This window comes from Streptopelia decaocto, assembly GCF_964273445.1.
Source record: "Streptopelia decaocto genome assembly, chromosome: 2".
In the NCBI taxonomy this organism is placed as follows: domain Eukaryota; kingdom Metazoa; phylum Chordata; class Aves; order Columbiformes; family Columbidae; genus Streptopelia; species Streptopelia decaocto.
Window position 1 is genome coordinate 39,075,918 of NC_138655.1, and position 26,873 is coordinate 39,102,790.

General features: G+C 38.8%; 1 protein-coding gene across 1 annotated transcript in view; it reads right to left on the reverse strand.

The window, feature by feature from the left end:
* Positions 1-26,615, reverse strand: part of RAB2A (RAB2A, member RAS oncogene family) — a 42,621-nt gene extending 16,006 nt beyond the window's left edge. Inside the window, exons 1-6 of the mRNA XM_082044776.1 lie at positions 26,429-26,615; positions 26,209-26,340; positions 16,163-16,234; positions 11,941-12,008; positions 1,933-2,015; positions 449-541 (exon numbers count right to left, since the gene is read on the reverse strand). Of these exons, the coding sequence (XP_081900902.1) occupies positions 449-541; positions 1,933-2,015; positions 11,941-12,008; positions 16,163-16,234; positions 26,209-26,254 (362 nt within the window). The 5' untranslated portion in view covers positions 26,255-26,340; positions 26,429-26,615. The remainder of the gene's footprint in view (positions 1-448; positions 542-1,932; positions 2,016-11,940; positions 12,009-16,162; positions 16,235-26,208; positions 26,341-26,428) is intronic.
* Positions 26,616-26,873: the final 258 nt, after the last annotated feature.

A 26,873-nucleotide genomic window follows, 5' to 3' on the forward strand; every position in this document is an offset into this window, starting at 1 on the left:
TTTGAAGTGAATCCTGTACTATAGGCTTTTTTTTTCTTTTTTTTTTTTTTTTTTAATTGACATTTTCTCTGTGATTCTTAACCAAAACCTAAAGCATTTTAAACCACCTAAAATTAGAAGTCATATTATCTTATTAAGTGAGAGATCTAGGTGCTTCTAAATGGTGATTATAATTTATATAATGCATAACTTTATGCATTCACAATCTTTTTAAAATAAAATTACTTCTAAAAAAGGTACTGAGAACATAAGGTAGTTGATCCACATGTGCTGCACATTGTATTAGTCTAATTAGGAAAGGAAAGGTTTTAATTCACGACAGAACTACATACAGTGACTGAAAGTGATTTAAAGTTAACATACTGCTTACAAATAAAACATAAAAGCTAAAATCTGGAGAAATCATAAATCTGTACCACTTACAAAATCATAACTGGTTAAATTTTACCTTTTATTTCCAATAAGCATTATAACCATGTTGGAATTGGAATGCTGACGAGCATCTTCTAACCAAGTTGTCAAGTGGTTGAAAGTGTCCCTCCTAAGTGTGGAAGAGAATGAAAATTAAAAGCAGCATTTCAATAAGTCTCCTTCCCTCCTGTTAGTCAGCTTCTCCACTTGAGTAGCCAACTCATTTATTAGTACACACGCTGGAGGGATAAAAGCTAGTAATCCCTTTGTGAGAGGGACAACAGGCGAACAAAAATTTAGTAAACAAGGAGCATAAGAGACCTTAAAAAGTAATTGAAAACACGTTTGCTACAAAGAGTAAAAAGGATTCTTATAGCTGTAAGAATCTGTCATTTTATATACATATAAAAATCGGCTGAACTGAATTTTAAAAGTCCTTGATAGCTTCAACCAATTCAAACAACAGTAAGAATAATCACATACTCATATTTTTATATTTGTTCTATTAAAAGCAGAAAATGTTTGACAATTTTCTGTGAGTTTGTAAACTGAATAATGAATTTAGTTGCAAAGTCTGTCCAAATAGGGTACATTAATATGGCATGTTACAGATTTTACAGAATGTGTACACTAAATATTAAGTCACATACATGCTTGTGAGGTGTGTTTAAGATTTTACAAGAGTAAACCCATTTATTTATGAATCAAAGATTCATTTGCTGGAAATCCAACAAAAAGAATGATGCTTCTTGATATTTAAAAATAATCAAGGAACAAAAGGAAAAAAAAAAGTCTAGGAAATCTCTAGCAAAAAAGTTGTGGCTTAATTAAGCAATGCAACCCAAGATCCACAAAAGGAGCCACACACCCTAATAGGATTTCGGAGCCTGAACATTTTCATAAACCAGCCACAGTACCCACAGTTTGGCAGACAACAAGTTGCATTGAAACTTGATTCAATACAGCCAGAAAATCTTAGTCACTTCTGAACAGCTGCTACCAAAAAAAAAAGTCATCACACTAAGACCTGTATTTTCCCAACATCATAAACACAGCAATAGTAAAAGTTTCCTAATATTTTTATGTAACTGTACTTTTATGTTTTACTATTTCACTCCTTTACAGAATAGCACTTCAGTAAAAAACCTGCTATAATTAAAGAAAAATCATAGCTCATGGTAATAAAAACACTAGAAAAGAATTAATGAAATATTTTGAAGTCTTTCTCAATAAAGGTAATTCAGAGGTTAATGGTCAAATAGTTTATAAAAATATTTTGTTCCGTTCTTCCTAAGACTTTACGTATACTTTTTCTCAACCACTATACAGAGAAATCTGGAAGTATATAGGTTACGTGGGCTATATTTTGATTTTGAGCACTTACAGAAAGTTGGCAAAACATTAGATTACAAATATCTATACAAAAAGCCAAACTAAATTAGACATTTTAACACTGTATTCCGTAGCACAATTCTACAAAGAAATAATTTGAATCCAGTTATACCTCCTCGGTATTCTCACCTTGTAATGTCATACACTAGTAAAGCCCCTGCTGCCCCTCTGTAGTATGACCTTGTAATGGAACGGAAGGACTCCTGCCCTGCCTGTAGAAGACAAAGTTTCATTACTTCATATCTCAAATTTATTTTTTGGTGCTGAAAACCACAAACTTAAAATCACAGAATCATAGAATTCTACTTTTGAGAGGATGGGAACAAGAAGGAATATAGAGGAGAAAGCAGAGTTGACAAGTGGGGCCAAAGTCTCTAGCAAGAGAGGCACATAAGGAGAAGACACCAACCACAGCACAGTGCTGGTTTAAAGAAAAAAAAAAAAAAAAAAAATCGGAACAAGACCTCTAAACCTTTTTTGGCAATCCCTGACAACCCAATTTACTGAATGGCTTCACAATACATGAATCATTATTAGAGCACAGAATGGACTCCTAGCAACTAAGCTCTGAAGACAAATTTGAAAGGAAGCAAATAACCCAGAGCTTCACATTTGAATTCAATAACCCGCTCCCTGGGGCAGCTGTTGACACTAGAATAAATAAAGCCCATTGTAAATAAATGATGAATGACATCTTTACGCCCACCATCTGCTGGTGTAAAGGTTGTTGGAAGGCCAAGGATGCAGATTTTATCCATTATATCATAAACTGCAGCCAGCTTTCAACAGTCTTCAGATGGAATTCTTTCAGTAATCATTTTATTATGAAAAAACAGAAAATGGTTCTGAATTCAATTTTACACAATTCTGCTCCATAGTTAATCAATTTCCTCTGTACTTGATAAATAATGCTTGTCAAACAGCTACAGCATGCAAGAGTCATCTTCATATGCACTGGTGAAAAACTTCAGAGATCCTACATAAATTAGACAGTTCTCACAAAAAAAGTATTCTGTAAAAATCTCAGCACTTGAAAGAACATGCTTAAAAGAACACAGTTCTGAAAAATCAATATTCATAGCTGCAGACCTTGAGCTCCCCATGCTCATGTTTTTCAGAAGGGCTATCTAGCACCTCACAGTTGTTAGAAGGAACATTTACTTCTAGTATTTAGTAAAAACAGAAGCTTTAGCATAATTCAAAGATAACACAGAACACAACTAGAAAAACTAATATTAATGCTGAAAAACTCCTATATGCAGTAAGATACTTATCTGCAGAATTACAGGAAATTACCCTGATTTAAAACCATGAAAAGCAAGAAATAAATGTTTTATCAAATACAAGCTACCCTTCAGCCCTATCTATAAAATTAGTTTACAGAGAAATTTATCTTCTCACAGCTACAGTACTTTTCTTGATATAAGGTCTTCTTGAATTCAAGGAGAACTTGCTCTAGATTCTGTCATTGAACAAGAAGAGTGGCACAACAAGTTCTGACATGTTCAGTCTTCAGAAGGCATCCTTATCTTCCAGAAAAAGCAGTTACTTCAGTTTAAGGAAACACTTTATCTTAGCCATTCCGGAGGAAAAAGTTACAAAAGACAGACAATATATTTAATAGCTTCAACATGATTAGAATGCACTAGCATATGCACTTGGCCAGGAGCCCAAGTGCATCCGTATGTAAACTAAGGTAATAGAATATAGACAATGTGCATCAAGGAATAGTTTTTTTTTTAAAAAAAAAAAGAAAAAAAAAAAAAAAGAAGGAAAAAAAAAAGCAAAGCACACAATACTTGGTTCACTACCCAGAAGCTCCACTGAGCTCTACAGATTTTTCTTGGTGTGGTGACTAGCTCAACCGCAGGCACAAAACATCATCCTCCTAACTAGACAACACGTTATTGTTATTTGTGTATGCCATGTATTACCTAAAATAATAAATGAAGGGGTTTTAGCTGACTACATTAAGTCTGGCCTGTTTCAACTTCACAATCTCCACTCTGACACATGAAATTGTTCATTTCCCTGTTCATTTCCCATGGCCAACCAAGACTGTCAGAGGTTCTGGCCAATCTTACAAGAATTTAAGAACTGTGAATTCCTACCAGAATCACATGCTCACAAAAGTTTGGTATCTAAGTCCTTAAAATACTGTAACATTTTAAACTGTGTCTCATTTGCCCATGATTAAATTTGAATATCACTGCTCCCTGAAGGGAAGACTGGGAAAAAGGTGGAAAATGTTACCCCTTCTTCAAAGAGACAATCTTCTGTACAGCAATAATGAATTTCCACTAACATATATCAATAGACAACACAAACTGAATTCCCTTTCATTCTAAACAGAAGAAAACTGAGTTTCTGTAAAAAAAAAAAAACCACACCCTTTGATATTTATGCTTATATAAAATGTATTTATATGATATATAAAATAAGAAATACTTTATATCACTTACTATTTTAACAGTATAATTCTGAAAGAGAGGTCTAGAAGGTTAACATAGCAGGATTAGACATGTAGAATATAATCCAGAGCTTTTTTTTTTTTTTTTTTTTTTTTAGTATCATTACTTCAAGTATTTTTCATCTGACAATTGTGCTCTGCATGCCCCTGGCTTCCTCCCTGCCCCGCCCCAAAATGGGGAACAAGTTATTTCAAAGAAAACAAAAAAAAAAGTGTGTAGGCTATTAGCCAAAAGCATTTTTTTAAATACATGTGTGTTATAATTGTACTTTGTCAGTCTTGCAGAGTAGGACCAACCCAAGTTTAGCTACTTGCTGCAAGGAGCAACAGACAGAAGTAGCAGTATGGAAGCTCAGTATCTATTAAAACCAGCTTTGACATCACAGAAAAGCCCTTTCTCTTAAGTAGAATTAAGATTGTTCTTACCATCCCTTCCATGATCCTCCAAAATCCAGCAATTTTTTTTTTTTTTTTTTTTTTTTGTCTTCTATATTAAAAAGCTTTTTTTCATAGAAGCACAGAATGGTTGAGGTGGGAAGGTACCTCTGGAGAGCACCTGTTCCAACCCCCTGGCTCAAGCAGGGCCACCCAGAGCCAGTTACACAGGCCCGTGTCCAGACAGATTTTGAATATCTCCAAGGACGTAGACTCCACAGCCTCCATGGGCAACCTGTGCCAGTGCTTGGTGGGGCAGCAAGGAACCAGTAATGGCAGTAGCCAATAAATGAATGTTAAATGGGGTATTTCCCAAGACCATATTACATCTAGTACAGGCAACACAAGCCTTTGCTCTGAGGCAACCTCTGGTTATACCCACTTTCAGAGTTACACTACAGTGGAAACGGGAAGATGGAAGATCTTTTCGGTAACAGACAGACCACAACAGCTATTTCACACTTATGAACTCCAGCTCAGAGAAGGCTGCCTGCAGGAACCAGTAAATGCATACTGAACATGCCTAACATGCACCCTCTCTCTTCAGCTCTGACTTGAGTAGTTCACTGACCATGAAAAAATGTGGGCCTCTGATAAACAAGTGATGGTTTAAGTTCTAAGAACATTCTTTTTGGCCATTTTCTGGACTGTAAGCTTTTACAATTCAAATCATATTAGTTTATAATAACAAGCTGTCTGATATGAGAGACTTATATAACTATAGTTCTAGGAGTTTCAAGTCTTCAGAATGGTACAGAAATCTTCATCCCTCCTTGAACTGTAGAACTGCATGGACAAATGTTCCATGTGCTCCTCTAAATATGTCACAGTATACATAGAAGACCAAAATAATTAAGTAAGCAGAGCATGAAGCACTATCACCACCTTCGGTCACTAAGATACACAGAGGTTTAGGGCCTGCACCAAAGTTTTCAGGAACATTTAAGCTATGTAACTGTGTTAGCACTGACACAGTATCTGTAGCACATTTGAGAAAAGGCTGCAAGAGTTACTGTTCCTATAGGAAATCTCAGTGTCATTTCCAAGTGTGTGGTACAGTCACAGAAGCAGTCAGTCGCAAAATGGGAAGGCAAGTCTTTGCTATCAAGAAGCATTCCTTGCAAGCTTCTTAATTTCTGAATCTATAAACTGAGAAGGGGGGGAAGACATGATGCAGTACAAAAAAGTAGCTAATGAAATAGGATCAACATCAGCACATCTCCCTAGAAAACAGTCCTTAAATTTTACTGAACTCTCTCTTTCCAATGCTGAAGAACATAAAGAGTTTCTCTAAGGACAAAGTTATCTGAGTACTTTCCAGCAGGTCTTTAACATCCACGCTGATCAGGAGGAACCTTTATAGCATATATCCACATGACAAATGAGAAACCACAATGCACCATAGCTGCTAGCTCTGGACTCCCTCACTTGTAAAAGTGGCATACATGTATGGTACCTTCAAGCCCAGTGACAGAACACCTCATTCACATTAGGAATTATTACTCATTTAAACTCATTTACACTTTCATAAGCTGTATAAAAAACTAGAAAGACAACTAAGAAACAATCAGCTCACACAAGTGTCGCACTGCCTGTGACAACTGCCAGTTAGGAACTACTCTACAAATTTGATCCCTGGAACAGAATGTTCCAAAAAAAGAGAAGAGCAGTAAGTACCTTTGAATGTAGTTTTGAAAGTTATAAACAAATGAACAGCCTTTCAGTCACATGGCAACTTGTTTACAAAAAGGCATTAATCCTTCTTGCAATTGTCTTCAAAATAAAAATAATTTTAAGGTGCTTTACTAGCATGTAGTACAAAGAATAGGCACAAAAGTAGTACAAAAATTAAAAAAACAAACAATCCCCCCTCCCCACAACATGTGCCTTTGCAGCAAAGACTTTCCCAAACAAAAACAGAACTAAAGATGCTTACGAAGAAGCAGCCATAACAATTTAAGAAAGCGTCAGAATTTATGTGGAGGATTCAACCAAGTTACATGTTGCTTCAGAATAACCCTGTCAGCCTCCTAATAAGAACTGAAATTTCCAGAGGACCAAAGATCCTGAAGGGTGGAACTATATATATCTAAATACAGATCACTTGTACATATGCCTTTTCTTCTGATGTTGTTGAATGCCTGTCATTTAGAGATCCAAAGCAGTTCCCAACACATCACGGAAACAGAGATCTGGTCCTTCATTATTAGAAGTATTCTTATGATTTATTTCAGGTTCTAAATATATTAGAAACCTTTAGGTTTTAAGTAGCTACCCTCACTAAAATGGGAGCTCCACTAAGGACAAAAGGAATTGATTCGTCCTCCTTCCATCTAAAGCCTTATACTAAGAAAGAGCTTGCTATTGCAGAAAGCCACAGATAAACTGACATCTATAACGAGTCAGAAAATAAAATACCAATAATGTAGTATTTCAATGACCAAATACATTTAAGCACATGACAGACAAAGGTTTGTGAACACTAAGTCAGAAGGTGTTTTGAGTTCTCAGCTTGCTGAAGTGCCATCAAGGATGTGAACAACAACTTAGCAACTGTCACTGAAGTTCAGATGATGGTCCTATTACACAAACTGCAATAGGAATAGTTATTAAATGGACAAATTCCTCCCCTAATCTGTGAAACCAAAAATAAGTTAATGCTCCCATATAGCAGCAAATACAGTCTGTGAAGTGATGATCAAACTAGATTCAGGAACCAAAACAGATCCTCTGCAAGTTCTTGATGGTACTTCACAGCAGTAAAACACAGGCCATGAGCACCGAGTCATCACTACTTCAGCTGTAAGATGTAGCCACATTCTTGCAGGTACAATGGCTAAAGAGTCAAATTAGTAAAAAATTCAGTAGAAGAACTCACCAACTGCCCATGAACATAAAAAATATACTCTGACTACCAAAGCAAATAGAAAATATCATGAAGTAGACAATTAATAAAGAACTTTCAGTGGCAACTGCTACATCCTAGCACTTGCCAACATCACCAAGATGATAACAAATACTCATTTAATTACTTAAGGGAACTTTATTTGTTTCCACTAGATACAAAACATTTACAAATACATGAAAAATGACTGAATTTCCAAGAAGGATTAGCACATTCAGAATATCTGAAAATGAATGGACAAGTCACACTGTGGTTTTAAGGAAACAAGAAACAGCTTCAACAATTATGTCTTCTGCCTTGCACAAACGTGTTTCTTTGTGCAAGCTCTCAACTGCTAGAAAACACTGTCAATTTAATTAGGAGGTTCACTTGTATGGAAACCAAGGAATTAATTTAAATTAGTTCATAGAAAACATGACTTCATATATTTTGTCTTAGTCTAAGCAAGACTGGTTTTAGTCTAAGCAAGACTAAGGTGTTACGGAAAACTAATAAATAAATATAAACTTTTTTGATCACGGATTTCCATGAAATGATGTAGAAATAGTTATTAAAATTATTATATTTAAATACACAGGAAAAATTCTCATTTATATCAATTTAACTTAGAGAATGTAAGTAGTATTACTTAATATCATCACTGATCTTTCCCCCTACAGTGTCTTGAAAGAACTCAAATTCCCTCTTTCAACTACTGCTTATTTTTACTCATCAACAATGACTTGTAACAGTCAATACAATACAGAACATTCTCCTCAACAACAAAAATGAAGGCTACTGACTCAGCCTGGTAACAAGCCCAGTATCTCTCTACAACAATGAAGTGTTTCTAAGGAGAAACAATTTTAATATTTTTTCAGGGTTACACTGCCACAAAACAAACAACCTCATCTACACCGCTTGTTTAAACTCACAAAGCTTAATATCTCCCAGAACGGTCATGTTGATCCTTACCAGCTTCTCTAAACCACTTCTAATTCCCTAAAAGTTATTTTTGCAAGTGACACTAGCTCAAACACCACACTTCCACAAAAGAGCAGCTTAACTTTTCATACCAGGCAATTAGCAAGTAACTAGTTTGGACAAAAATATTTCTTAGTCTACCCAACTATTGAAAGCCATTACTAAGGAAAGGAAATAAGCTAGAGACTCAGGATAGACAAGACAAATAAACAATTCAGTCCAATACATGCACTCCCTTTGACTCTTAGGTCAGTCAAATGATGCATTTAGGTAGGCATCAGAAAAGTGAAACCCAAGGAGCCTCAGACTTAAAAATTTGGCTGTGCCACAGCACACATGGCAGCAAGCCCACAGGGCCCAACAGTGGGAAGCTCAAGAGTAGCCTGCACGTGGGAGAGAACAGGACACACTATTTGCTGCTCTAGATACACAATCAGCAGCAGAACTGAGACTGCAACACCTTACACCAAATATGCAAGAGCCACACTGTGTATCTTTCATGAATGTGGGGTTTAGGGTTTTTTTTGTTGTTGTTGGTTTTGTGTTTTTTGTTTGTTTTTTTTTGTTTGTTTGTTTGTTTTTTTTTTTGTGGGGGGAGGTGTGTTACAGTGGTGTTCTTTTTTTTGGTTTGTTGTGTGTTGGGGTTTGTTTGTTTGTGTTTTTGTGGGTTTTTTGTTTGTTTTGTCTGGGGTTTTTGTTTGTTTTCTTTCCCTCATCAGACTGGTTTTACTAGACTACCAGCTCACAGAATCAAATACTGGACTACAATTTCTAATGGGCACTCCTTGAGCATATCTACCAGTTCAGCCTCATCAGAAAGGTTTGCATACTGCCACATGAAAACCAGACTGTGGTTATCAGAGCAAGCTTCTGTAACAGTCCTGATCCAAGCTAAGATGCTAATGAAAAAGTCAAATGTTATCAAATTACAATACAAGAAAAGCACACAAACATATCTCACAGACATGCAAGAGTGCTGGCTTCAGCTGCACCTGTAAGTTATGACATACTCCTGCAGTGAGGTATGCTGCAACTTCCACATACTCCACTATTAAGATATACCTTTCATTGCAGCTGCAGTGATCTAGTGAAGACAACACAAACTGAGCATCACTGCACAGGAATATCTGGCCAGAAAAATCTGAATTAAAGCGTCTGACTCTCTTAAGAAAGCAGGTCCTTGCTCACTGTTAACTAGTCAAAACAAATTTTATCCAGTTCTCCACTTCCTATGTCTCTGCTCAAGATACTTCTGTTTAGTGATGGATTAAAAGCAGGTAGGTAAGGCTAATGCTAAACCAGAGAAGTGTTGGTGCGGTGACTCAGTAAGCACCAATTGAAAACATAAATGCTTCTTGTGTTTCCTTAACCATAGCTGTAATGAACTCTATCATATCAAACATAATTTTTTGCAGCTTAATAAATACAGAGATAGCACCAGTAACAGCTAGCAGTTTTCGCTAACAGAAAAAGAAACTGGGGAAGTGCTCTATGCAGATACACAATACAGACATGGTAACCATGGTCATTAGAGACATCTTCATGTACCTTAACACCTTAAGTAAAACACCTCTTGACAATTACTTCATCATATTTCTTCAACATCTTTGCAGCCAATATCAGAACTGAGACAGTGGAATTCAGATATGCTTACAAGCCAAAATTGCATTAGAATATCCCATGTTTTAAAAATAAGATTGCATACAGTTAAAATTTTAACTATGGCCAATAAACTAGGTCATTCATTGCTTACAATTTGCAAATTATTAACTCCAATACAAGCGTACAATCTACTTAGCATATGAAAGCTATTAATGAATATTTTTAATTTATGTATGATAAAGTTAAGAAGTTAGCCAGATAAAATCCCTGCCCCCAAACAGTTCAAGTTATAATCAAAAGCAATTCCATCAAAATTTGACTACTGGACACTTTGCAAGCATTCAAGAAACCAAAAAAGCTACAAAGAGCTACCGAGTCAGAGGCACTAAGAAAAACACAATCTACTCAAAAATTGGTGAAGTTCACTTGTATCCAAGCAACAGATAATAGCACATTAACAAAATCAGTTTGAAAGCAAATGAAAGACAGTGGCTGCATTGGTAGCAAAATTAGTAATTTTGTCTACAGAGAATTTGTCCAAATTTTAGGAAACAAGGACCAATGTAGATATGTTCTCATGTAGTGACACTATGTACTAAATTCTGCTTCTGAAACTACTGTTTATGCAGCGATTTGCTTGTCTATTAAACTTAAAAATTATCAGTCACCTTGGTAGTCAGCAATCCACAGCAAAAATGCCAAGGCATAAAAAGCCTAAAGTAAGCACAATCTGACCATATTCTTCTATACATTTTCATGGAGAACTTCCAAGGAGGTACAAGTGTTAGATACCACTTCAAGTGACAAAATTGTAAAATAAGTAAGGTATTTCGAATCTGACCTACTAAGTTAGCTAAAATATTGTGTATTTACATTTTTATATACACATACATTCATATATGCATCTCCCTTCATTGATTTGCTATACCAAAAAGAGTACATACATGAGGCTATAGCTCATACTTGCCAGTTCCTAAAGGTATCCTAAAATGCTCTTTGGAAAAGGAAACAGACAGCCCTGCCTTGGGGACGAGTTAAGGGCATTTAAAAGACAGAGCTATCAGCATGGGCATCTTTAAGCCCTTGCATCACAAGTGTAGACACTAAGGCTGACTGCTCTGTGGTAAAGTGACTGACAAGAAGAAAACAGCTGACATTACTAATGCATATTCTTAACCTGAACCTCCTCAAAAAGCAAAGTCTGTTTTTTGGTAGGCTTTTCAAAACTTTAGGCTTTCACCAGTCCCTTCTTCATTGTCTGAAGTATTTACTATCTTCATTATTATAGTGAACTTGAGTTCTTCAGATTTTTTCTATGGAAACCGTGTGCTATATCTTCTCTTCTACAGGGAAATGCAAACATTTCCTCCAGAGAATTCATAATTAAAGCCACACAATAGGATGTTATGTTAACCAGATCTTGCATGAATGAACAGAGAAAAATTATTTAGAGAAACCTAAGCTCTTAATAATAAAGGCAACTTTCAAATAAAGTGAAGCAGCACAAATTCCAGTTTTGCAAATCTGACAAACTGTTACTTGAGGAAGTTACAGCGCAAACAGCAGAAATTTGCACTGTTTTAAGAATACATCACACCAAAAGAGGAAATTTTAGCAAAATTTTAATCTTCATAGAAACCAAAGAAAGCTACAAGACAGAGTACGTAGCCTGACATGGGTGCTGATAATACAGAGCTTAATCAGAACAAAGGGAAAGATAGCAGAGCCACATGTTTAAAAATTTCTATGATTTGTTACTTACTGTATCCCATATCTGAAGCTTTATCTGTTTTCCATCAATAGTTATCATTCGAGCCCCAAATTCTACACCTGAATAGATTTTACAAAAGATTACGTTATTAATATGCATCAGAAAGAAGAATGTCAAATACTATGAAAGCAAGAACGTAAGTTTACGTTAATTCAACATTGTATTTGTAAGAAATAAACTCTTTCACAATTTGCTTTTAGTTAATTTTCCAGCTGCTTGAAGAGCTGGAAAGCTTACTAGAAGGAAGAAAGCTGTTAATTTCCAAGTGCTTTAAAAATGCATTAACTAGAGAAAGTGTCAAGGAGGTATTTCCTACAAAGTTTACCAAATGATTTAGTAGTTCTAGATCAAGAGGGAGAAAAACACGTCAATCTGAATGCAAACAGGAAACTGAAGAGTCACAGTTATTTTAACACTCTACCAATGGTAGATTGCTGAAGTCAGTTTAGACAAAATTAAACCTACAGTTCTTTATCAATAAAATATTCTATTAAGTGAGCATACAAATGTCATCTTCAACAGCATAAATTTTATTACTGTATTAATTAAAACTCATTTGCCTTTATGAAAAAAGCATTTCCAAAACTACCTAGTTAAAGATCAAACTCAATAACCACGGGAAAAAAAAAAAAAACAGTGTTTCAAACAAACAGAGGGAATTTCTTCAGTGGACAAATTCAGCCTTTTGTACTGTCTTTTAAAGCAATTTTAAGTCCATTAACAGTAAGTGAAGCATAAAATGAGGCTGTTACTACAGTAGTTAAAGTCTGCTTAGAGATAGTGGACATATTTAAACGTGTCTTGGCAGTTGGTGTGGTGCTGTGTTTTGAATTTAGTATGAGAAGAATGTTGATAATAGATCAGTGGTTTAGTTGTTACATAGCAGTCTAGGACTTTTCAGCTTCTCATGCCATGCCAGGTACAAAGCTGGGAGGCGGCAGAGTTGGAACAGCTGACACCAAATGGCCAAAAGGATATTCCACACCATATGGCATCATGCTCAGAAGTAAATCTGAGGAAAGAAGAAGAAAAGGGGAGACGTTCGGAGTGATGGTGTTTGCCTTCCCAAGTAACCATTACACATGATGGAGGCCAGCTTTCCTGGAGATGGCTGAACACCTGCCTGCCCATGGGAAGTAGTGAAGGAATTCCTTGTTTTGCTTTGCCTGTGTGTGGCTTTTGCTTTGCCTATTAAACTGTCTTTATCTCAACCCATGATTTTCTCACTTTTACTCTTCTGATTCTCTCCCCCATCCCACTGTGGGGGAGTGAGCAAGAGGCTGTGTGGTGCTTAGTTGCTGGTTGGGATTAAACTATGACAAAAGACAAGTTTCCATTAATCAATGCTCCATATATCCATTACTTCAGAAAAAATAAAATCTGGAAGCATGAGTTTTGTCTAAAATTGGTAACTGTCTAGATTTGGACTGAAGTCTTCCACTAATGTGCCCAGATTTGAAGCATTCCAAATGTCTCTTCAAAAGCTTGTTTAGAATATTTGAGGAAGCAGCGTTGCTTTCTGCAGAATGACTTTTGGGGAAGGGGACAAGGAGGAGCTACTCTCCCCAACACAGGATATCGGAGACAAATAAAAGACCTGGGCCAAAGAACACTGTGTTGTGTTCTCTTTAGCATCCAAATAACTTGCAGTAAGTGTATGCAAACAAGTAGAAAGAATGTAGGGGGAGGGGCAGAAAAGAAGCAGCAGGTGAATGACAATGCTCTGAAGTTGACTGCAAAGCCAGAGGAAGGCCCTTGGACTACTACAAGTGTCAACACTACAGGTATTCCTTGTCTCAAAGTGCAGATATAGAGCTGCCAACTGAAATCCAGCAATCACCCTCAATGTTTAGCTTCTAAACACAACCCCAAAGAAAAATTAAAAGAATATTTATCCTATTCCATCGAAATATCTGCTGAGAGAAAATTCTGAATTTGGAATAACACACACAGTTTGATGCAAAGTTTGTTCTCTTAAGGAAAGAATAAAAGCTGTTCAGGTTTGCAGCAAGGGCATGTCCTAAGGGCAACAGGAGAACCAGAGTATTTACAGTGGGTTTTTGTCACCCTTATCTACTTACAAATGTTGTGGAGGTTTTGTTGTTTTTTCTTTTGTTTTGGTTGGGTTTTTGTGTGTGTGTTTGGTGGTTTGGTTTTGTTTTGCCCCCTCCCAAGAGTATCATGCAGTCTCCCTCCATCATTTTTGTTAAGAACACATACTTCAGTACCCAAAGGAAAATTAAACTGAGATAGTTGCATTGTAAGCTCTTTTAGAGTATGCTATTACAATTATGCAGAATTCTGAACATAGCTCAAAAATAGAAAAATACCTGCTTCTATGTATTCTTCTTTTCATTCCCCATCTTGTTTTCATTAGAGGTGAAGTTTCTCTACGAATTTTTTAAATCTTCAAGATAACATTTTAGGCTAGCTATACTAAGACTCGGGGCTGAATTTTGCACACCTCTAGATGAAATGTCTTTTTCCACATGCCCAGTTTCAGTTTCCCTTCTCCACTCCTGAGCTGCTCACAGCAGGAATAGAATCTGCACTCCCACAGGCCAAAATCATTGTATTATATTGAAAAAAGTTAAGCCTTTTTATTCAGTCTAGGGGTTCTCAGGAGTTTTAACATCATCAGTTGTAAGCGTATTATGTGACATCAACCCATCCCATCTCGCCCTGGATGGGCGCTCCCATGACTCTGAACTCATGTTCTTTATTTATCTCTGTCCTCCTAAATCTGTTTGGGTACTTGGGAGAGGAGTTCTGGTCAAAACACACACATGCCCTATCACTGAAGTGAAAGGAGGCTGCTTCCAGCCTATGCCACTTCTTCCCCTTTCCCAGCAGCTTCCCATGTTCCATTCCTACACCCCTCTTTATGCTGCTATCTAGGTTCACCCTCATCCCACTAGCTTCAGTTTCTACTCCCAGATTTCAGCTAGCTATAAGCAAGGCAAAGAACTGGCACTACAGCCACCCTGCTGGGGTAAAGCTGTTTCCCACAGCCCATCAGTTTGCTGATGTGACAGGGCTGTCCAAGGCATAAGTGTCATATATTTGGCAGGTCTGAAGAAGAAAAGATGACTATAACTCACACCTCCCTAAGGAACCTGGGCTCTTTATTCAGCTAGCCTGTCTGCTGCCAAGACCTCAGCAATATTTGAAAACTGACATTAGCCCAAGAATTTGAATTATATTAGACAGCCACACATAAGGTGTGGGAGGACTGTCAAGAGAGAAAGGGAAGCAAAGGGAAGCCATAACGAAACCACCTGATACCTTCTGTTACATGAAGAATGTTTGTTTATATTTCAAGCATCTATTTCAGTACCCCTAAACACAGGAAGTCTACCTATTCCAGGGCACAAACTAAAAATAGAGACCAGGGACACATTTTGTGCAAGGCTCATCACGATTAGAGATGATATGTTCCTTGAAATAACATCAAGAAGTTCAAAGGTTCTGCAACCTTATCAGAGGCTAGCATCTGTTATGCTTAACATGGAAACTCATCTGAAGACTAAGCTTGCCTACAAAAGAATTTATTCCCACACTATTCTTAATATTTTGTGTGGAACTATAAACAAAAATATGTATCATTTACTGTAGTTAGATCAGACACAATGTATTCTGTCAATATGTATTGACAGAATAGTTTCTCCTAGTATAAATATCAAATCCCTCTTAACAAATGGTCCACATACAATTGACAATTCAGGAAGAAAAACTCCATCCAAACAGTGAATACACTTCAATCCTTCTCTATTTAGAAGTTAGCCTTCCCAAATAGTAAACGCGTTTATTCATCTTTAAGGTTAACTTTGCTTTAGTTTATCTGTAACTAGCCTTCAAGGTTATGTGGCGAGGCTAATATTCTGTTTCCTAGTGAAAAATCCGCGATTTGCATCATCATCAATGCACTCCAAGCTTGGCCAATTCCATTTCCATGTCCATTTTTTAGCTTTTCTGAAGAGACAGTTGAGATACTATAGATATTTTTTAAAATTGTTTCAGATTGTACCTTCCCAATAAGAAAAAAGACCTCCACTTGGCTTTATTAACTAATGAATATTCATCAGCTAGAGATTCACTGCTACTTTAATACAGCACAAATCCTATATTACTGCAGCACAAACAACTCATAAATGCATGTTGAGGTACCCTAGCTGCTTAACCATTAGCATTGTAGGGGACAAAAGAGACCTACCAATAGTGAGATCGTGTACTGGTTGAAACCGCTTGTCTGTGAACTGTAACAATAAACATGATTTCCCAACACCTAAAAAAAGAAAACAAAGAAATTTTAAGCAAATTTAAAAAAAATGTTAAGAACCAATAAATATTAATTTGAGCAAATGGTATATACATTGTTTAAAATTCATTACCAGAACTTGAGATACTAGGTTTCATCTACTTTGCATGGTAACAACTTCATAACAGAAGAGCTTTTGAAGTTACAGAAACATTAAAGTCAAAGCAGTTATCTTCAAAAATTCAACAAAAATTGTTCTTTAGAAAAAGTAGTTCTGACTTTAACATTAGGCAGAAAAAGAGTTTCCTAACAGACCTTTACAGTATCATTCCATATCCTCTCTTCACAGTAACTACAGGTCTTGCTGTTCCTCACAACCCTACTTCTGCTTCCCCTTCAGTACTCTCAGCTTTCTTCCAAGCTACCTGGATCCTCAATAGCACTTCACTCCCATCCATCTCAATTTATCAGCTGAGAAAACAACAGTTCATAAATGGCTGCTTACAACCACTATGTGCTATTGCCCACTGGTTCCCAATAGGCAGACAACAGACAAACAACATATACATTGTCTCCCTCAGATGTCCTGATTTCAGACCCAAACAGGTTAACTTCTTCACATTACATAGACACTGGTCAGCAAAAGGGCAACTCCTTCTGTTCAGGAAATCACAGAAAAGTAAAAGTTAATGCAGTCAATAGAAGTGCTCAAACTACCTACGTTTGTAAAAATAACACTTCTTACAGTTTATTTTTCCTTGTTCTCTTAACTTGGAAGGGCCATTCTTCCCATTCTGCTCAGTCAAATTTCCTATTTTCTGACTTTTAAAACTTAACAGTCATACATTGGGCTTACGCACATTTAAACTCTGGACTATATAACATAACATACAATACTGTAGCATCCAAGTTCCCACTGTACTTTATCTGTCCAGGAAGATCAGGCTGTTTTAGCCACATACTAGAGGGTCAGCAACAGCTGATCAGAAGTGACATATCTGGTAATGAAAGACAGCAAACAAAGGGATAAGGAAAAGAACCACACTGCAAGATGTAAGAGATGCATACAGTGATGTTGATCTTTCTTCTACCAAATTCAGCATTCTCAAAGTTTTTTAGTATGGTTTAAAAAGCACAGTCTATACAATCATAATCAGTGCCCACCTGTCATTTTGGTCTTAAAAGCTAAGCACAGTGGCCAGTTTCAATGAAATCTAACAGAAATAGGAGACTTGTAATTATTTCCTCACCGAAGTATTTGTGACAAATTGATGAGACTGAGCTTAATATCCCAAGCAATGCAGCAATTCCAGTAGCCTAAGCCAGTTGTTGGTGCTGCTGTCCCTACTCTTTTCCCTACGTCATGTTTGTGCCCCTTTCTCCATATTGCTTCAGAACTCATCTAACTAAGCCATTTCAGTTGTCTGCTGGGTTAGCACACTAACCTGACAAGAAGAGTGACAAAGCAAAATAAATGGCTCAATGCAGGGTCAGAGAAGCATGAGAGTTAGTTCAAATGAGGGAAGAGAAATGCAGCAGCCAGCAGATCAACAACTTATAGTGGCAAGGAATGACAGCCCAAGGCAAAGTTTGTAGTATTAGCCTTAACAGATCTCTCTTCTGTAGCTCCTCTGGCTTATGATAGCAAGCTGGCAGAACACAAGCAACTTGGAAGCAAGCGTAGACTTTAACCAACAAAATTAGCATATGAGGAATGGGGGAGAGCACTGGAGGTAGGAAAGAAACAGGGAAAAAGGACAGGCAGAGTATTGGAGCTGTAAGACCAGATAATGCAAATCTCTAAGGAACCTTAAAATTATTAAAAATTCTTCTACTCAGAGAACACAGTTTACATATACAGGTAACTTTTATGTCACCAAGAAAATATGGCTACCGTGTCACAGAACATAATTACAAAAAACACCCCTATAATTCACACCAGAAACAGAATGTAGAATACCTTTCACCATTTACCTTACACAGTAAGGTAAATTTCAGTATCATTGGATAAGCCAGAACCTCAAAACTATCCAATATTTCTGCAAAAATGTTACAGCACTAGAAAAATGTTTCAAAACCTAACCAAAGTGACACTTAATTAGGTGTCCTAGTACCAGTTCTTAAGTGTGAACCTGATATTTCTTCTTCTTGTATGGCTGGTGACCAGCCTGGTTCAGGAGAACAAGCATACACTAGCATCAGCCCAGCAAAGATGACAGAGAAGCACAGCTCCTTTGACGCAAGCTCTGCCTCAAACTGGCACAAGTTGACTGCACTTCTACTTACTTCAATGTAGCAGGCATTTTCAGAGCAGATTGCAGACTGATGGGTTCATACACAAAACCAGAAGAAATAACTAGTTTCTGTCTAGTGCCATTGTTGCTACTTCAGAACCTTCCAGCAAAAAAACATCTGGAAGTCCCTAAGTTTTGTACTGTTGTTGACTGAAAAAGAGGTTCAAAAACTTGCAAACAAAGCTGCAGTGCCTGTGAAGTTTAGGTTATAATCCATTTTAGATAGTACTTATCAACTTTTTATTGCCTACATTTAATAGTAATACTTCATTTTAATTTTATAGTTTTAAGACATTGCAAGTTTGTAACCAGAAGTGCTACAAAGAATAGCTTGTGGCCCATTCACTTCCAGAGCCTGAGCAGACTGTGCTAGCACAAACACAACCAGGAACCTGTATTGGGAACAGGAGCTGTTTATGAACTCCTGAGCAGTTTACCACCTTGTGACATAAACAGATGCTGCAAAGATCAACTAACAGCTGTATGGTAACTAATTCCATGGCATACAAATGGTTTAAAGTCACTGCACTGGTTAACTCTAAGAGCAAATTGGCTGTTCACCACATTTCTCGTTCACTTAGCACTGTAAATCTTATACCTGAAATGAGACAGACACTCTGGGAAAAGTAGTTGAGTACATCTTACGATAGTCAATTGTAAGATACAAAAGGAAGAGATTAAGTTATATATTAACTCATTCTCCATTTTACTGCCACAATTACTTTAATATAGCTTCAGATAAACTAACCCTAGAGAAAAAAAGAAACAACTCAGTATCTTAAACCAAGAAATGAGCAGAGATTGGATACACTTCACCAACAAACACAGTAAACAAAAGCTCTTGCTTAGAAACAAATTAAAACAATGGGTTATATGCTCATAGGGGAGCAGCGTGCTTCTTTGCAAGTGCCTGTTCTAGGATCCATCCCTTCATCACTTCTTAATACCCAATGATGGGAAGCAGAACTTGTGCTACAATAGTTTTACCTTCCGGCTCTGAATTCAAAACTATCAGCCTGAGCTGATTCTCCAAATTCCTCTGCCTCCTTCAACAACTTCCTCTTTATCTGGGTGCTGCTCAGCAGCCAGTTTCTATAGACAAAGGGTTGCCAGAGCTTTGTCCACCTTGGCCCAACACCTCCCTTCCTTATATCAACATTAGTGTTCATTTCACTGCTCACCAAGCCAGAACAGCTCAGTGGCAAATCTCACCACTCCCTTCTCACTCATACGGTTATGCAGTGAGCTAAACCAAGAAATTGATCCAGCATAAAACTACAGTCACCCAAAACACTAGTATGTGCATGAGACTCGGGCTACAAAATATATGGCAAAGGGAAGGGTTGTTCTTTTCAGTAGCAGGATGCACTCATGACACCTAAAAAAGCAGCTCTGGAATCACACCACTGGTGAGGATACAGCTGAGCCAGTCAAATGGCCTTTGCTAAGAAAGCTGACTTTCTTCCTTCTCCCCTTCCAGCTCATGTCACCCCATGTGAATAGTGCAAGGAAAGTTCAGTGGTCAGCGGCAAAGTCAGAGGTGCACTACTCTCAACACGAGGAAAACTTTCAGATTTTTCCTACCACTAGATGAAACTCATCTACTGTCAGATTACAGCCAAAAGAAAAGGCTCCACAACAATTTAAACCAATCTAACCAACTGCTACAGTCTTGTTCCCTCCACTGATGTCTGTATGCCTTAAAAAGCTGATCTAGCTCAAAACTAGAAATGCCTCAAAAAGGAAGGGGCAAAGAGGCTACAATAATTTCCTTACTTGTTCACATAAGCACCACTATAGCCAAAGAAAGGTGGCAGAAGAACTGCAGTAGTAGCCATCCCAACCTGGGTATTGAAAGTGAAACCTGAAGACAAATATCTTTAGTTAATCTGCTAGCTGCCTCACTCTTACCCACACAGTGCCACCTCCTTCCTCAGAAAAGCTCTTACACTTTACTGACCATACCTGCTATTTGTTTGGTATTGTTTTTTAAATCAACTTTGTGAGCTGAACTGACTCGCTGAAGGATCAGACAAGTGCTGATGCTGACAGCTATGAAGCAGAAGTTCACAGCTGAGACAAGGAGTGGTAACCAGGTCCACCCATTTGGGCAGCAGATAAACATTGGATTAACTCAGCCATTTCACATAACTGTATTTTTATTGTTGTTTCTCCACAAGACAGGGTGATCAATCAGCTCAACACACAGGGAGATTAAGAATTACTACACCTTTGGTATCTTGCTCTCACTGATCCTCTTAGGTCCAGTTTGCTCCCTTGAAAATACTCCAGACCTTGGAAAGCACCTCCCCAGGCCAACTCAGCTGATTCAGCCACCAAGTAAAAAGTTAACCCCAAAAGTAGGTAGCTTTCTACTGCATTAGCAGGTTGATTCAGGTCACGGTAGACTATCAAAGTCACCACAAGGCAAAGGGAGCAAGCCTTCCTCCTTTTACATGTAATCGACTATGTCAACTTGGATGCCGACGAAACCAAAGCCCCAGTAACAACTGAACAGAAACAAGCTTCCTGGTCTCTTACCCCGCTTTAGAAAACAAAGACAGAATCTTTAAACAGGCTAAGGACAGTCTCAAACAAGGGACAAGTCTCAACACAGATTTTAAAACCAACTCAGATTTAAAACAGGTAATTAAATAGTAGAAATGTTACAAGATACATACCTCTAACCTGGCTTATGAACTACTTCTAGTTCTGTCTAGTGGTCTGCACAGCTTCCAGATGTTTTGTAAGCCCTATTTTATCACAAGCCACAGCTCATTCCCTCTCTCCCTCCCCTCCAACCACAGCATCTTTATGCAATTCAGCAAAGTGCAATATTACTGCATCACAGGCCTAAGCATAATGACACATTAACCTAAAACAAAGATTTTTCTTAACCTCTTTTTAGCCAGTTAACTGTTAGTCACAACCTTGTCACCAAATTGGAACATTAATTTAAATTAATAGGAGGGACAAACTACAAGTTTGTAACTGCCAGTTACAGAGCAAAGGAACTTCACATATCAATTACAGCATGGACAAGAAGTGAAGAAAAATAACCTCCAAAATCCTTCATGATGACTCTAAGTTTGTAAAAAATAATGTCATAAAAATGGCTTTTAAACACTTTTCCAAGATGATTCAGCTTCAATACTTAAACAAATAAACACTGCCATAAATTATTCACAACAGTGTACCTGAAGCCAATGTTGTAAGTTTTTCTTTCTACATAAAAATCAGTGCAGACCTACAAACTGAGAGAACCTGTTAATCTTTATCACATTTCATTTAGTATGGCACTACTCAACTGCTAACTCCATGCAAAATTAAACTACACGAGCCTGTAGAAAATGTCTTCATGTCCTGGATGATCACAAGAGACTTAATCTGCCAGCCATTCATAATAAAAGGGTTTTAGTTGAGGTTGGGGGAAGGATTTTCTTTATTTTAACTAAAGGTTAGAATTAATATGAGGGCACACAGTAATAGTGAAACCATTAGTATGGGCATCTACCTAGAGTTTGTTATTTTTAGTTACCATCTAAGAAGTATGCATGCAACACCTAGTATCTGCTCTTTTAGCTATCAAAGTATCATTGAAAGGGTCCCAAAGCAAGACATAAATAGCTCAGATCAGTACTCTGGTTTTCAGTACGAACAAGTTCTCAAACTACTATGGGGTGTTAACAACAGCTCTAGTGAGATGAAAACCTGTTCAGTTATGAAGTATTGTTACATACTCATAGGAAATAAGGGCAAGAGGGTCTGGTCAGGCACATTGCTAGCTAATAACAGCTGCTGTTCCAGAACAAAGTGAACTGACACTAGAAACATTTCACAGGGGGACTGAAAAATAAAGCCAATTCAATTGCTTAATTTCAACATTTGAGAATCTCCTAGACAAGTGAAATGGGTGACTAGACAGCTTAGTTTACTCTAGAGAGTAAGGAAAATTAGATCACCAAGCAATTATACTTTCTCTCATCATCTTCTCCTAATAAGAACAACTTTGAGATATTGTTGGTTTACAACCAGCAACTATCTGCTGAAATTAAAAGGCAACTGTAAGTTCACTATGCAAGAAGCTCTGAGAGTTGCTGAACTAACACATTAAAGAAAAGCAGAAGACAGACCTGCTCATGGAATATGCAGCGACACTGATCACAAAGAGACATTTAGATGGGATACAACTGACAAGTTATGCTGGGGGCAAGAAATCTGACCATTGCAAAATAGTTATTTCAGGTATGCTAAAGTTCAGTAGCATTCTCTGGTAGAATCTAGCAAAAATACTCTAATATAAGAAAATGCCGTTTAATGCATATTAAATATTCTGGGGAAAAAAAAACCCACACAAAATGCAACAGCAACAAAAACCACAAAACAAAACAAAACAAAAAAAAAACAACACAAACCAAAAAGCAAACAGCTCTAGTCTTTACAGAAATCTCACGTATCGTTCCCAATTTATTCCCAAGTGGTACACTGCTAGTAAGAAAAACATTTAAGCAGAAAAGAAGATTTCACCATCAGACAAGAAAACTTTTAAGAAAAAAAAAATGACAGACTTTCAGTCACCAACTGCAAAACCAGGTAATACTTGTGTGCTGAGAGTATTCACCCTGGCTCAGAACAAAGTCCATCTCAACTGACAGATGTGCAAGGAAGAATGGATAAACACACCAACTCTTACCAGCAATCAACATTAAATGGATACTATCAACAACCAAAACAAAGGTCTCGGAGTCCTAAGCTGAATGCACCACCTATGCTTCTAAATGCATGTGCAAACTCCTACAATGTTTTGGAAATATCCAGATCAAAAGATTTTCCCTCATTAACTCTCACAGCAGTCAGTATTCCATAATACTTGCATTTTTCTCTTAAAAATACCTACTCCATGAAATTGTACAGCAACTGTGCTACTGATACAATGTAAAAACTATGCAGACTTACAACAATGTTTGGTAGCTGAAAGACAGCCATGCCATTTCAGGTCATCACCATAACAGAAAACTAGCTAGATGTTAAAAGAGATCTGACCACATAGAAAAAAAACAACAAAAAAACCAAAACAACAACCTTTTTAAAAAAATATATATTAAAATGTAACAACCAGAATAGAATCAATCTAATGTTCATAAAGCTACTGTACCTGAAGTACTAGCAAAAGAAAGTCACTGAATGTCGGTGACCAATGAAGCAAGCAATGCAAGGGGAAAAATGCTGTTGAGCAAAAAGCAGCCTTGCATGGGCAGTTTCTGGGGCTATCATTTTAAGAGACTGAGATCATACTGAATTCCTGTGTTTAAGCAGATGAAAGCATGTGGAAATCACAATCCAGAGAAGACACATGCAGGTTTCTTGTATAACTGCAGGGGTTTTTCAATGGTTTGTTCATGGCTCACATAACCCACTTGGTTTTGTAGTAGTGAAAATAAAGAGGAGCTAAATGTTAACATCTGTCTTCAGCTGATGCTGTCTTACTTTTCTCCTACAGTTTGTTTACAACTAATTGCTGAGTCACCAGGCAGCTGATCCATTTCCAAAGACTCTAAATCAAATCCCAGAGACAAATTTCTTGATCCCTATGAAAAATCACATGGCCTCCAAGGCCACTGGCATATCCTCACTGGTTGGAATACTGTGGCAGACAGCCACTGGAACTAAAAAGGACAGTCCCAACCCACTCTTAATTTCCATCAGCAGAGCTGTGAGCTCAGTCGCCTTCGTCTGAGGAAGACCTAAACCACCACAGTCATTTTGGCAACAAACAACTGTGCACAACATAAATTGGCTCTTCAGTACTAGCTATATTGGAATACTTAAAAGGCTCATAGGAGACCTAAATAAAAGCAAAACCAGCTTACCGCTACAGCATATTTAATCTACTTCAAGAATGATTGCTGCAGTATTCTTAATTAACTTCCTGTAGCAACTCTGAATAAAAGCCACAGGAATTTAAAAACAAAGCAACAAACAAACAAACAAACAAAACAACCCAAACCAGGGAAGTGTTTTCCTCTCTGTGATTCCCTTCTCTATCTCACTTTTCCCCAACTTGGCTCTTAAGCAGTTTAAACAACTTCAGAAGTGACACACACATGTTCTGTATTTCACATTTCAAGGAACTGAAATGCCAAAGTGCAACACATACCATTACACTGAGGATATTTGATTGTAAAATTTTAATCAATGTAGGATCAATGTATCAAACTAATTGTTTTCTGCTGTCTATACTACTCTAACGATCATAGTTTTTAGAGATACACCAGAACTGGCCACCTGTTCTGAAGCACTGTCATTCTGAATTCTGCACTACCATTCTGCATCCTCCTGGGCAGACAAACCCCTTCTTACTTCTCCTGAATCTACTCAGGTAATCTCCTGTCCCCTAGACTAATGAACTGTCACTCACCTAAATACTCAAGAAAAATCAGAATTTGCACTTATCATCTACAGCCTAATGCTTCCAACATGGTCACTGTAGCTGTGATATACTTCCTAACATTCATCTGTAATACAGCTGCTACTGCAGTAGCCTAAAAATGCTTTCAGAGTTTAAATGTAGGTTCAAAAAAAGATAAAAATCACATAGTAGTTGCATCCAGTGTATTTAACGACCTCATGTGTAATGCAACTGTAGTGCATAATTACATTCTAGCAACAAATATTTTTGTTCATAGGTATGAAGAACAATTATGCAAGTATCCATGGAATAGCATTTAAAATGACAGCTGTGTCATCAAACTTAATAGAGAAGGCATTTATTTAGGTATGAGAAAAACAACAAGAAAGATGCACAATGCACAGGCACAATAGTTACCTGTGTTAGTTACCTTGTTCTGACAATAGTTTGATGAAAGTATGCTACTCATGTCCAAACTATGCTGAGGAAGCTTAGAATATATTGGCAAAGGGGCTGCAAAGAGCAGTTCCTATCAGCACATGGTTATGCCTGCAGCATTCATAAGCATTATTATTTGTTACATAGCAGCCAATGACAAATACAATAGAGCAAGTTTCTAAAGAGTGGCAAGTAAATGGGTGAAGAAGGGAAGAGACCATAGAAGCAACCTGAAGCATCTCAGAAAGCTACTCAGAAAATAATTTTAAAATAGTCCCTGTAAATTAGAAGGAAAGAGCCATGGATTTTAATTTTCCTTTGACAGCATGTCTTGGCAAAGTTTGCTATAGCCCCTCCAGCCGGGGTTAGAAAGGGCATCCTTGAGGCGTGAGCTGAAGGCACCTCACAGGAGTAGCCTTGGTTTGACCACAAAACAGCGGGATGGCATGCAGCACCTCTCAGGTCTCACTGCTGCGGGGATGCAAACAAGAGGCACTCCCCAGGTACAAGTTTCGCAGTGGCAGCGCCTTCACCCTTCCCCCGCCAGGCTCAGATGCCGCAGGCAGGGGCGTGACACAGCCCGACTTGCCCCGCGGCCTGTCAGCCAGGCCTAGAGGCGGTTGTCGGCCTTCCAGGCCTGGTGCAGGGCCCGCGGCCGCCGGGCGCAGAGCGGCCGAGAGGCAGGCCGAGGGCCCGGGCGGGGCCCAGCGCAGAGGCGGGGGGAGCCTCCTCTTCGCGCAGAGCCACCACGTCGACGACGCCAGCACTGCGGAAATGGGAGCGGAGAGCCCGGCCCGGCTCCCCGCTCTGCCCGCCTCCCGCTCCCGGGGCGGCCCCTCCGCGCCGTCCCCGCCGCTCACCTGTGTCCCCGATGATGATATACTTGAAGAGATAAGCGTAGGCCATGGCCGCCCGCTCCCCGCCGCTCCGGCTCCCGCTGGCTCCTTCGTGACGCGCGCGCTCTCCCCCCGCCCCCGCTGTCAGGGCTCGCGCTGCGGAGAGGTGGAAACGGTTAACGGCCACCGGGCAGCGGCCCACTCGCGCCGGGCGCCTCCGCGGCCACCACTCGCTCTCTCCTACCTCCGCCCCTGTCACCGGCGGGCTGCGCTCGGTCGCTGGTTGCCCTACCGCCGCTCCCCGAGGCGCCGGGGAAAGGCAGACGCGGCGACGGGAAGAACGGGCGGCGAGAACAATAACAGGCGCCGAGCGGCCCCGGACCCTCCGGCAACGTCACGCACCCACCTCCTCGCTCCGCCCCGCCCCCGACCCGGAAGTGCTGAGGCAGCCGCGGGCGGGGGCGCGCGGTCGCCTCCCGCCGGCGTGGGGGCGGGGCTCCGGCGCTGGCCCCGCCCAGCCGGCCGGAGGGCTGAGGGGAGGCGGTGGCTCGGGGTCCTTGGAGCGGGCGCTGAGGGGTTGGGTGGCCGGGTCCCGCTCTCTCGCCCGCACTGGCGGGTGTCGGGATCGCTGCGTGTCACTTGTCTTGGTGGGAGGAATAAGCGGCAGGGTGCGCCCGTCCCGGGGGGCC